Source organism: Capricornis sumatraensis, chromosome 7, assembly GCF_032405125.1.
Source record: "Capricornis sumatraensis isolate serow.1 chromosome 7, serow.2, whole genome shotgun sequence".
In the NCBI taxonomy this organism is placed as follows: Eukaryota; Metazoa; Chordata; class Mammalia; order Artiodactyla; family Bovidae; genus Capricornis; species Capricornis sumatraensis.
The window spans coordinates 91,389,240-91,401,167 of NC_091075.1; the positions used below are offsets into that span (position 1 = coordinate 91,389,240).

At 41.7% G+C, this 11,928-nt stretch overlaps 2 protein-coding genes across 3 annotated transcripts; both read left to right on the forward strand.

Moving 5' to 3' along the window:
- The first annotated feature begins 322 nt into the window (after window positions 1–322).
- Window positions 323–1,124, forward strand: PPBP (pro-platelet basic protein). Its single transcript, XM_068975475.1, has 3 exons — window positions 323–443; window positions 761–896; window positions 1,022–1,124. Exons 1-3 carry the CDS (start codon window positions 323–325, stop codon window positions 1,122–1,124), a joined length of 360 nt encoding a protein of 119 aa, XP_068831576.1.
- A 7,731-nt stretch (window positions 1,125–8,855) lies between these two features.
- Window positions 8,856–9,959, forward strand: LOC138082358 (platelet factor 4). 2 transcript variants are annotated; one of them, XM_068975635.1, is made up of 3 exons: window positions 8,856–8,995; window positions 9,258–9,426; window positions 9,572–9,959. In XM_068975635.1, exons 1-3 carry the CDS (start codon window positions 8,896–8,898, stop codon window positions 9,657–9,659), a joined length of 357 nt encoding a protein of 118 aa, XP_068831736.1. In that variant the 5' UTR covers window positions 8,856–8,895; the 3' UTR covers window positions 9,660–9,959. The 2 variants fall into 2 exon arrangements, with proteins under 2 accessions (XP_068831736.1, XP_068831737.1); XM_068975636.1 differs by having other exon boundaries at window positions 9,297–9,426.
- Window positions 9,960–11,928: the final 1,969 nt, after the last annotated feature.

Below are 11,928 nucleotides of genomic sequence, written 5' to 3' on the forward strand. Positions count from 1 at the left end.
TTTCAGTGTAGTTCTTGCCTAAATATGTGTAAGGGAGATGGATATTGAGAAAGGGGGAGCGAGCATGTGCAGGGATGCAGCAAATGAAATTTAGCAGGAATTTGACTTGCCTGGCATTTATCTGGGTTGGACACAACTTGACCACTCTTACACTTGTGTTACCACACACCCTCACTTCCCCTATCCCTATCCTTTTTCTCCTTACTGGCCTTGAAGCAGGGTGTATAAAAGACATCAGGCGACTGTGAAAACCACTTAGCTGTAGACTCCTGAGCAGCAGTTCACCCTCCTGGGAACAACTCTAACTCAAGTCTTTTCCACCATGAGCCTCAGACTCTACACCACCTCCTCATATACCGTGCGCAGCCCACTTCCTGTCCTACAGGTGTTGCTGCTGATGTCACTGCTCCTGACGATGCTGGTTCCCTCCACCCATGGAAAACGTAAGAGAAACTTTAGGGAGAGGTGGATAGTAGACTCTCTGCTTCTCCTAACCTGAGGCTGCTTCTGCTGCAGCTGTGTCTGGGGGAGGGACTGCCTTAGTGCCCCTGGGACTAGAGAAGGGCACTATATGAATAATTACAAATGGAGACGCTGCACTCTGTGGGCACTTGACCTGTGCCAGGAATTCTGCTAGGTGCTTTAGTAAAGGTTGACAGGTCGATCATATTCACAATGGCCTTGTGAGGGAGGTACTCATCGATAGATAAGATCTGGGAGATAATTATGACCACTAATAGAATCATATCTTCTGCCCTAGTTAGCAGTAAAGAGAGATTGCTCCATGTTGAGCTTCGCTGCTTGTGTGTGAAGACCACCTCTGGCATTCATTCCAGTAACATCCAAAGTTTGCAGGTCAACAGGGCAGGACCCCACTGTGCCAATGTCGAAGTACTGTAAGTTTCTGCTTCTCTAGTACTGCCTCCCTAAGGAAGCCCTCCATCCTCCTCCCTACCACCACTGCTGGATCCCTTCCGATGATTGCCAGGATGCTCACAGATAATTCTACTCTCTCTTGCAGAGCCGTGCTGAAGAATGGGAAGAAAATCTGCCTGGATCCGGAAGCCCCCAGAATCAAGAAAATAGTCCAGAAAATATTGGAAGATGGTGGGTCAGCTGCTTAATCTTTTTCACTTTCTGTCAAACCTTTTTATCTCCCAAGAAGAACAGAAGTTGAAATCTTGGCTTTCTAGAGTTTTTATTTATCCAGGATACCTAGTCCTACTGTATTAAACTTTGGATATGTTTTCCATTCTGTCTAAAAAATTCACAATTTGCTCTGAGATGGCTGGTTAATAGATGACAGGGAGAAGATAAAAGTAAGCATGGCTAGGGTGTAACCACAGTCTCAAGGATGTATTGTATAATAGGAGGAATATAACCAATATTTTGTAATAACTGTAAATGGAAAGTAACCTTTTTAAATAGTGTAAACATTTTAAAAATTAATAAAAAAGAAAGTAACCAAAGCTTGTTTCAAAATACAATATATGCTTTACTCCCTAACTCTTGGCTAAATGTGGTAATGTATTTTGCATTTCTTTCTTTAAAAGTTTCTTTCCAAATACATTTGTCTTAACTTATCATGCTCCACTGTACTGATAGACTGGACATGACCATGATGATTCCATAATGGTCAGTGATATTAGAAGCCACACAGAGCCCAGCATGAAGCACTTGCTCAATAAATGTTTATTAATACATTTAGGGATTTAATAGATTTTTCATTGTGTTAGTTCTAGGATGTCTTGTTTCAAAACATTATCTGAAAGATTTTTCCAATATTTACTTTAGCCTTCAAATTCTAACAAGAATAAAACTGTAGAATGTGAGTCTTGTGAGCAGTGGTTATTTACTTTAAAGTAGACACATTTAATACCAGTAGAGCAAACAATATGTGATTGCATATGATATCATATATATCTTCAATGATACAGTGTTTTTAATAATAACAACTGATTCTCCTTGGTGTTGAATATTTTACCCCAACATGTTTGTACATTTTTACTTACTTAATATCTACGTGGTTACATTTTCTGTATTAGAATCAGCCTTGCAAATAAAAACAAGAGAGAATTTAAACTTTACCAGACTACTAATTATTTTATAATCAACAGAATTTCTTTCACTCTAATCCCTTAAAATATGCCCATACTATTCTTACAGAAATATTAACATAAAATCAAACTTATTATTGCTTTGTTGTCTTATATTATTACTTTTAACAGAATTATTAGGGGAAAAAGCCTTAATTATCTTTTTATTTTTTAAAAACTTTGGTATTTAACAATATGGATAACAAAATTCACTAGTTGATGATTTGTGCTGTTTTTAATGTACTATAGTAATAGCAAAACGTTATTAATAGCTATTAATGTTATAATATTAATAACAATATTAATATGCCAGAGAAAATCATTGTTTTGCATGCATTATAATTAAATAATTGTAAAGAATTAAATAATTCTTACAAGATAGCTATGATGTGGTTAAGAGCACATCCTCTAAAGAGAGAATAATGGGGTAACTTAGTCCACCACTTACTAGCTGTGTAATTTTGGTCAGGTTGCATAAACTGCCTTGTTTCTTCATTTCTAAAATGACATAATAATATTGCTTATCTCATGGAGTTGATGTGAAAATTAAGAGCTAATAAATTCAAAGTGCTGAAAATAATCCATGACACACAATAATCCATAGGTCAATGTTAGTATTTATTATTATTATAATTAGCATCCCCAGTGCTCCAGGGAGAAGGCAATGGCACCCAACTCAGGTACTCTTGCCTGGAAAATCCCATGGATGGAGGAGCCTGGTAGGGTGCAGTCCATGGGGTCGAGAAGAGTTGGACACAACTGAACGACTTCACTTTCACTTTTCACTTTCATGGATTAGAGAAGGAAATGGCAACCCACTCCAGCGTTCTTGCCTAGAGAATCTCAAGGACGCGGGAGCCTGGTGGGCTGCCCTCTAAGAGGTCGCACAGAGTCGGACACGACTGAAACAACTTAGCAGCAGCAGCAGCAGTGCTACAGAGAAGAAAATCGAAGTTCAAAGAAATTAGGAAATTTGCCTTAGAATCAAATAACTAAGTCAGTGACAGAGGGGCGATTTGAAACTGTGCTATTAACCACAACATCTTAACACTTTGCTTGATTTTTCTTTCCCTAATGAAGAGATTATATTATGTTTCACATAATGTTATTGACACAGAAAATAAGACTTGATACATAAATAGCATACTAAACATCCTATGTTGATTATAGAAGACATCAGCTCATCTATCCCAACCTGCACATGGAGTTTAGGGAGCACTCATGTATGAAGCATTTAGTTCACAATCTATGCATTATTAGGTTTCTTTTTATTACGTTCTCATCATTATAGATTTAATGCCTTAAATGTTTTGTGTACAAAATAAACACATTCATTAAGTAATAGTTAACAAATAATACACATAACGTGTAATAAATAAAGCACTCACGGTCATCAGTTTTACACCAATAACTTAAAATAGCTCAGCATCTCATTCATTTCTCTAGGATCTCCTACCGAAATCAGGAGGGCCACCTCCTGAGACATGACATAGTTTTTACACTATGCTAATACCTCCTTCATTATGCATAGGTTTTTTTATTTTTGTGTGCACATATTGAATTATTCTATTTAGATGCAGAGAAAAAATGAATTAACTGCCACTACTCCCTGAGTTTCTTTACACTGCAAATATTGAAACCTGGGGGTCAGATTGTACAAATCCAGTATGTTGCCCATCCATATGCTAAACCACTCTTCTATCCATTCCCTCTGTTCTAACCCAAATGGGATCTCAAGTTTCAGTTCCATAAATATATATGACTTACACCACATGCTGTACTAGCCACTGTGAAGATGCTGGGTATTCAAAGACCTGTAAGTCATGGGTAATTGCCCCTGAAGAGATAACTGTCTGGTGGGAGACGCAGACAGGCTGACAAATAATTACAACCACATGTTTGTATAGAGGTATGCTCCTACTGCACAAAGAAACGGCACTTGAACATGTCAAAGCCTCATCATTATCATTTTCAACATTCATCATCTTCACTAATGTAGTGTTTTATATTGAGTCCCTACCAGGGAGCTGGAGAAGAGAAAGGCAACCCACTCTAGTATGCCTGCCTAGAGAATCCCATGGACAGAGGACCCTGGTAGGCTACAGTCCAGGGGTCTCAAAGAGTTTGACATGACTCAGAGACTAACACTTCACTTTTCCTTTTAACAAGGAGTTAGAATAGTGATAGACAATACTATCTCACAGCTCATGGAACTTTTCATTTAGGAAGAGAAACCATGTTAAACACATTTAAATATATATGCATGTCTTGTGTTGAGTATCATGTGTGCGTGTTTATATGAGCTGTGACAAACAGGAGAAGCAGTGGGTGCTACATGACAACAAAAGGGAACAGGAGTTGCTTTAGCTGTCACGGAAGATCCCTCTGGGGAGGTAATATTTCAGCTGACATCAGAAATATGAGGAGAACTTAGCTAGATGAAAGAACAGGTGGTGAGAGAGTAAGAGAAAGCACATTCCAGGTCGAGGAATTCCACCGCACATCCCTGCAGGTCCTGCAGAGGTCAGGTCCTGTTGAGCCTTAAGAGGTCAGCTTGGTCCACGCAGTAGGCTTCCAAGGCCCTTCACCACAGTTAATCAGTATGACAGAGAGCCTCTGGCTTTGAGATGAGGGTGTATTTTTCCCTAATCAAAACCAAAGTCATTCTTTCTAAGGAAAGGGAAGATGGTCTTGAGGCAGGAGATAGAGGGGCCCCAGAGCAAAGAGTTGGAGTTTGTTTTCTGTGGACTGATACCCCAAGACAAAAATAGCAAGAACACTGAAGGGAGGAGGCTGGGCCCTGCCCACATAGAAGATGAGAGGCCACATATTTCTCATTCTCTAACTCAGGAGCCCTGCCTGAACTCAATTCAGTTCAGTCGCTCAGTCATGTCCAACTCTTTGCAACCCCAGGCTGCAGCACACCAGGCTTCCCTGTCCATCACCAACTCCCGAAGCTTGCTTAAACTCATGTATTGAGTCAGTGATAACATCGAACCATCTCATCCTGTCTGTCTCCTTCTCCTCCTGTCTACAATCTTTCCCAGCATCAGGGTCTTTTCTAATGAGTCAGTTCTTTGCATCAGCTGGCCAAAGTATTGGAATTTCAGCTTCAACATCAGTCTTTCCAATGAATATTCAGGACTGATTTCCTTTAGGATTAACTGGTTTGATCTCCTTGCTGTTGAACCGACTCTCAAGAGTCTTCTCCAACACCACAGTTCAAAAGTATCAATTCTTTGGCGCTCAGCTTTCTTTATGGTCCAACTCTCACATCTATACATGACTACCGGAAAAACCATAGCTTTGACTAGACAAACCTTTGTCAGCTAAGTAATGTCTCTGCTTTTTAATATGCTATCTAAGTTGGACATAGCTTTTCTTCTAAAGAGCAAGCGTCTTTTAATTTCATGGCTGCAGGCACTATCTGCAGTGATTTTGGAGCCAAGAAAATTAAGTCTCTCAGTTTCCATTTTTTCCCCATCTATTTTCCATGAAGTGATGGGACTGGATGCCATGATTTTCATTTTTTGAATGTTGAGCTTTAAGCCAGCTTTTTCACTCTCCTCTTTTACTTTCATCAAGAGGCTCTTTAGATCCACTTCTCTTTCTGCCATAAGGGTGGTGTTGTCTTCATATCTGAGGTTATTGATATTTCTCCCAGCAATCTTGATCCCAGCTTGTGGTTCATTTAGTCTGGCATTATGCTGGCATTAGTCTGGCTGATGTATTCTGTGTATAAGTTAAATAATCAAGGTGACAATATACAGTTTTGATGTACTCCTTTCCCAATTTGGAACCAGTCAGTTTTTCCATGTCCAGTTCTAACTGTTGCTTCTTGACCTGCATACAGATTTCTCAGGAAGCAAGTAAAGTGGTCTGATATTCCCATCTCTTGAAGAATTTTCCACAGGCTGTTGTGATCCACACAGTCAAAGCCTTTGGCATAGTCAATGAAGCAGAAGTAGATGCTTTCCTGGAATTATCTTGCTTTTTCTATGATCCAATGGATATTGGCAATTTGATCTCTGGTTCTCTGCTTTTTCTAAATCCAGCTTATGCATCTGGGAGTTCTCACTTCTCTTACTGTTGAAACCTCACTTGGAGAATTTTGAGCATTACTTTGCTAGCATGTGAAATGAGCTCAATTGTGCAGTAGCTTGAACATTCTTTGGCATTGCCTTTCTTTGGGATTTGAAAGAAAACTGACTTCTTCCAGTCCCGTAGCCCCTGCTGAGTTTTCCAAATTTGCTGGCATATTGAGTGCAACACTTTCACAGCATCATCTCTGAGGATTTGAAATAGCTCAACTGGAATTCCATCACCTCCACTAGCTCTGTTCATAGTGATGCCTCCTAAGGCCCACTTGACTTTGCAGTCCAGGATGTCTAGCTCTAGGTGAGTAGTCACAGCATCATGGCTATCTGGGTCATTAAGATCTTATTTTGTACAATTCTTCTGTGTATTCTTGCCACCTCTTCCTAATATCTTCTGCTTTTATTAGGTCCATACCGTTTCTATCCTTTATTGTGCCCATATTTGCATGAAATGTTCCCTTTGTATCTCTAATTTTCATGAAGAGATCTCTAGTCTTTCCCATTCTATTGTTTTTCTCTACTTCTTTGCATTGTTCACTTAGGAAGTTTTTCTTATCTCTCCTTGCTATTCTTTGGAACTCTGCAGTCAGATGGATATAGCTTTCTTTTTCTCCTTTGCCTTTCACTTCTCTTCTTTTCTCAGCTATTTGTAAGTCCTCCTCAAACAACTGTTTTGCCTTTTTGCATTTCTTTTTCTTGAGGATGATTTTGATCACTGCCTCCTGGACAATGCTATGAACCTCCACCCATAGTTTTTCAGGCACTGTATCTAATCCCTTGAATCTATTTGTCACTTCTACTGTATAATCATAAGGGATTTGATTTAGGTCATACCTGAATGGTCTAGTGGTTTTCCCTACTTTCTTCAATTTCAGTCTGAATTTTGCAATAAGGAGTTCATGATTTGAGCTACAGTCATATACAGAAAAGCTCCTTGGAAGTCAAAAAGGGAGGAGGCGCCTTTTCATATTAAGTGATGCTCACTACCCATAGTATTCTTCAGCAGAATTCAGCAGAATCCATCTTGGTTAAGTGATGCATGCATACACATGGGAGGATTCTGAGATATACCAAATACAGACTCTGAACCAGGAAAATAAAAATGATTGGCCAAAAGAAACCTGGAAGAAATGCCCCATGTAAGTGATTTAAACTACCACGAGAGCATGACTCTCTCACTGAGTGCACCCGTGTGTCTAGCCACACATACTCTACTCTTTTTTTCCTCCTAAGAAACACTTCACTTGTTTCACTACTTTTCCTCTTTGTGGGAATTTTTTTGTGCAAAGCTGAAAAGCCAGTGCCTTATCACTGACCACTGGTCTAGCGGCTAATATTTGGTGCTCTCCCCACCACCACCCGACCTTAATTTCTGGCCGGGAACCGAACCCCTACTTCAAGCTGCTGCAGGCTGAGGCCACAGAGATCAGTCCACATTGATCCCTGAACTTTTTTGTGCAGGATTCTGGTGCATCTTTTCCACAGTCAGCTCCCAGATGCTCTGTGTCCTCCTGAGAGCACCACTGCTCCTGTCAATGGTGCAGCCCAACTCACCCTGTCCCTGGGGGCAGCAGGCGCTGGAAAACCCAAACACTCTCCTTGGTCTCTCTTCCAGGGTGAGCAAAATGAAGAAATACCTGGGCAGTAAAGTTTTTACAGAAAGAATGAATCCAAATATTCATGGTACAATTCTTCTTAGAATAAGAGGACTTATGAGGACAACAGATTTTGCTTCCTGGGATGTATTGGTTGAAGGTTGATAAAGCTGGGGAGATCCCGTTCAAGAGTCTGAGGAAGCTTTCCACATTCACCTAACTTCTGGAACCAAGTCCTCACCTAGAGACCAAATTCAAGTTTTTAACAGCAGAATACCATGACTAAACGCACATCTTGAAGACACACAGCTGCCAGGTTCAACTCAATGGCCATCCACAAGAAACAGAAGTGAAGGGGCAGTTCTTGAGGAGGCAGTTGGGAGGAGGAAACAGAAACTCCTGCTGCACAAATTGCGAAACAGCGACTGCAGAGTGACTCTACTATTGCACATAACAAAGAAAACAGACAGTTTGGGGGACTTTTCTGGTCATGCAGCAGTTAAGAATCCACCTCCCAATGCAGGGGGCACAGGTTCCATCCATGATCCAGAAGATTCCACATGCTGCAGGGCGACTACGCCCAGTGCACTGAAACTACTCAACACCCCCCACCCCCTCCGTGTCTAGGGCCGGTGCTTTCCAACAAGAGCAGCCACTGTAATGAGAGGCTCCCCCAGCACTGCAAGGAAGAGTAGCCCCTGCTCTGGCAAAAGCCCCTACATAGTTAGGGAAGATTTAGCACAGCCAATAAATAAATGTATAATAAAGACATTTTCAGAAGGTTCAGGTAGTTTTTAACTGTAGGAATGTATGTGAATTCAGGGTGGGGGTTGGATCCTGCCACCAGCTCCCGGTAAGACTGCTGGTCTCTGGCTTTTTTTTTTTTTTTTTTCTTTTTTCTGGCCTAATCTTGTCTGTCCAGAGCCAAATTCTGCAGAAGTGTCCGTTTCCGCACCGCGGTTCCCCACCCTCCACCGCAAGCTCCCGAAGTGGACAGATGGCGGGGATAAAACGGGTCTGGAGAGGGTGGGGAACCACGAGTCTGCGGAGCCCCAGCCCTGCTGCCCGCGCGCTGGCTCTCGACTCCGGCTGGCACTCCTGAGCGCGATGAACCCGGCAGTCGGAACCCGCGCCTCCCGCCCGCGGTCCAGCCCGGGGCTGCTGCTCCTGGGGCTGCTGCTCCTGCCGGCCATCGCCCTCGCCCAAGGTGAGCGCTGACGGAAGCAGGGCGGGGAGAGGTCCCGGGCAGCAGAGAGTCCGGGAAGTCCCGGGAACGGAGTCCGTAATCTCCGGATCCCAGCTAGGATTTCCCAAGCGCTTGCTAGGTGTGAAGGCGCGGTGCCACGTGCTGGCCGGTGCGCTCGATCACCTAGCCGGCAATACTCTTTCAGAGGGATGTGGTTTGTGGATGAGGAAATGAAGGCGCAAAGCAGTGAGAATATCCCCAAGGTCCCTCTGACTCTTCACAGAGTCGTCACTCCCTGCCGCCTCCGTCTCGCTCCCGGTAGACTCTGAAGGTGGAGAGGAGAAGGACCTGCAATGCGTGTGCCTGAAGACCACTTCGGGGATTCACCCCAGGCACATCTCCAGCCTGGAAGTGATCGGAGCCGGGCTCCACTGCCCCAGTCCGCAACTGATGTGAGTCCTGGAACTTGCTGCTTTCGTGCCCACCCTCTGCTCTCCCCTTCCCTACCGTCCCTCTAAACCCCGCCGCCTCCCCGCCAGCCTAATTCTAAATTCAAACCCCCAGGACTGAAACGCACCTCTCTTCTTTCTCTGGCAGAGCTACGCTGAAGACGGGGAGGAAAATTTGCCTGGACCAGCAGAATCCTCTGTATAAGAAAATAATCAAGAGGCTTTTGAAGAGTTAGCTGCCTAAATCCCTACTGTTGCTATAGAAAATGTTTCTTCTTCTTTTTAAATTTTCAATCTACTTGTGGAAAACAAATCATCTGATGTTTTTATTATCCTTGAAACTCTACATAAATAAAAGAAATGAAGTTTTGATAGCATGCCTCAATAGAGCAAAGAAATAACGTTGCCATCATAATTTCATATGAAGAAAAATCTTCAGAATTTTAAGCAAAAATATATTTTGAAAGAAGATTTGGTTTAATAAAGACTATTTTACTTAGTATATGTTGGCTGATATAATTTGCATATTTCCATGATTATATTTCTTAATAACTACTTATTTACCTATTAATGTCACAATTGACTTTGCCAATAAATATTAATTGCACTTAAACTTTCTGGGCTGCTTTTCTAAAAAAAACTAAATATATTGGACTCTGCTTTTATCACCTTAAAATTTATACTGCACCCTAAGATAGAAAATTGATAAAAATGAAACTAGAATTCTCTACTACTTAATGGAAATACATTCCAGAGCATGATATTAAAATATTTTACTCATTATTGATCCTTTAATAATGTTGACATTTCACAAAAATGAAATGTTAAAAATAGTTCTTGGCGTCTTCCCTGGGAGCCCAGTTGTTAAAACTCTGAACGTGTCATCTACATATCTGAGGTTATTGATATTTCTCCCAGCAATCTTGATTCCAGCTTGTGCTTCATCCAGCCCAGCATTTCTCATGATGTACTCTGTATATAAGTTAAATAAGCAGGGTGACAATATACAGCCTTGACGTACTCCTTTTCCTATTTGAAACCAGTCTGTTGTTCCATGTCCAGTTCTAACTGTTGCTTCCTGACCTGCATATAGGTTTCTCAAGAGGCAGGTCAGGTGGTCTGGTATTCCCGGCTCTTTCAGAATTTTCTACAGAAAGGCTTTGGCATAGTCAGTAAAGCAGAAATAGATGTTTTTCTGGAACTCTCTTGCTTTTTCGATGATCCAGCGGATGTTGGCAATTTGATCTCTGGTTCCTCTGCCTCATGAGCTAACGCCATTTCAACCTAAGGTGGCAGTGTTTGTGTAGAGGCAGGCTTAGACTCCTAAGAGAAAATGGAGAATGCCTTATTCAGTCTTCTTAAGGTGGGGGAAGTGAGGAGGCTTTGAGATATCAAACTCCTTAAACAGACACTGGGCTTCCCAGGTGGCACAAGGGGTAAAGAATCCACCTGCCAATGCAGGAAAAGCAAGAAACTTGGGTTCAATCCCTGGGTTGGGAAGATCCCCTGGAGGAGGGCATGGCAACCCACTCCATATTCTTGCCTAGAGAATCCTACGGACAAAGGATCCTGGCAGGCTACAGGGTCTCAAAGAGTTGGACACGACTGAAGAAATTTTAGCACAAATAGATACTATTTACAGAGGTTTATAAAGTATTTCAGAGTATCATCTAACTTTTCATATCCACTTTGCATGCTAGGTAATATGATTCCCATCTTAGAGTTGTGGTAACAGTCTCAGAAAGACTGAGTCTCTCAAGACCACTTTGCTGAAGTCTGAGCAAGTCAGACTTCCAACTCTGCGCTCTTGCTTTCATGGTGGGCTGCCTCTCACACAAGCACATTTTTCAGAGAGGAACTGACCCCAGAACCAGCTCTTGGAGGTAGTACAGGTATTTGCCAAGGGGAAAAAGGAAGGATGAAACAGTCACAACATGACAAAATTAAAAAGACACATGACCATTAGGTCCTCAGCATGTGTATCATTCTGCAGAACTAGAGTGCCCACAGGGAGAGGTCTTCCAACTAGTTTCACTCATTTGGTGCTTTTCATATTTGGTACACCTGTGCACCTTCACCCAAATTATCTTCAAGGTCCAAAGTCCTTAGCACGGTCCACAAGGATGTGCTAAACTCACTTCCCCTCTATGCCTTAGTTTCCTCATTTATGAACTGGGGATGAATGTCTAATTCATAGATTATTGTGGGGACCAAATAGATGATGTATGTGAACATTTGGCCTAACTCCTCTTATGTAGTCTGTAAAAATTAGCAACTATTATAAATAACTATTATTATTTCTATCAATATTGCTCTTAACACACAATTCCAGTCAGCTTGGAGTGCTGAGTAAGGCATTTAACAGAGTGATTCTTGGTGATAATTATCAGAAACAAACAAACAAACACAAAAAACAGTTGTAAGAGCAACATGTTTCTCAAGCTAAATGAACTTTGGGAGAAGATACACTGGAAATGAGATGTTCATAGTTAAATACTATTTTTT

Excerpts from the sequence above, each read along its gene's own strand:
- PPBP (XM_068975475.1), top strand. The coding sequence starts at position 323 with ATGAGCCTCAGACTCTACACCACCTCCTCATATACCGTGCGCAGCCCA. Across the intron at positions 444-760 it reads TCCCTCCACCCATGGAAAAC|TTAGCAGTAAAGAGAGATTG; the intron begins GTAAGAGAAACT and ends CTTCTGCCCTAG. Across the intron at positions 897-1,021 it reads TGTGCCAATGTCGAAGTACT|AGCCGTGCTGAAGAATGGGA; the intron begins GTAAGTTTCTGC and ends TCTCTCTTGCAG.
- LOC138082358 (XM_068975635.1), top strand. The coding sequence starts at position 8,896 with ATGAACCCGGCAGTCGGAACCCGCGCCTCCCGCCCGCGGTCCAGCCCG. Across the intron at positions 8,996-9,257 it reads GGCCATCGCCCTCGCCCAAG|AGTCGTCACTCCCTGCCGCC; the intron begins GTGAGCGCTGAC and ends GACTCTTCACAG. Across the intron at positions 9,427-9,571 it reads TGCCCCAGTCCGCAACTGAT|AGCTACGCTGAAGACGGGGA; the intron begins GTGAGTCCTGGA and ends TTTCTCTGGCAG.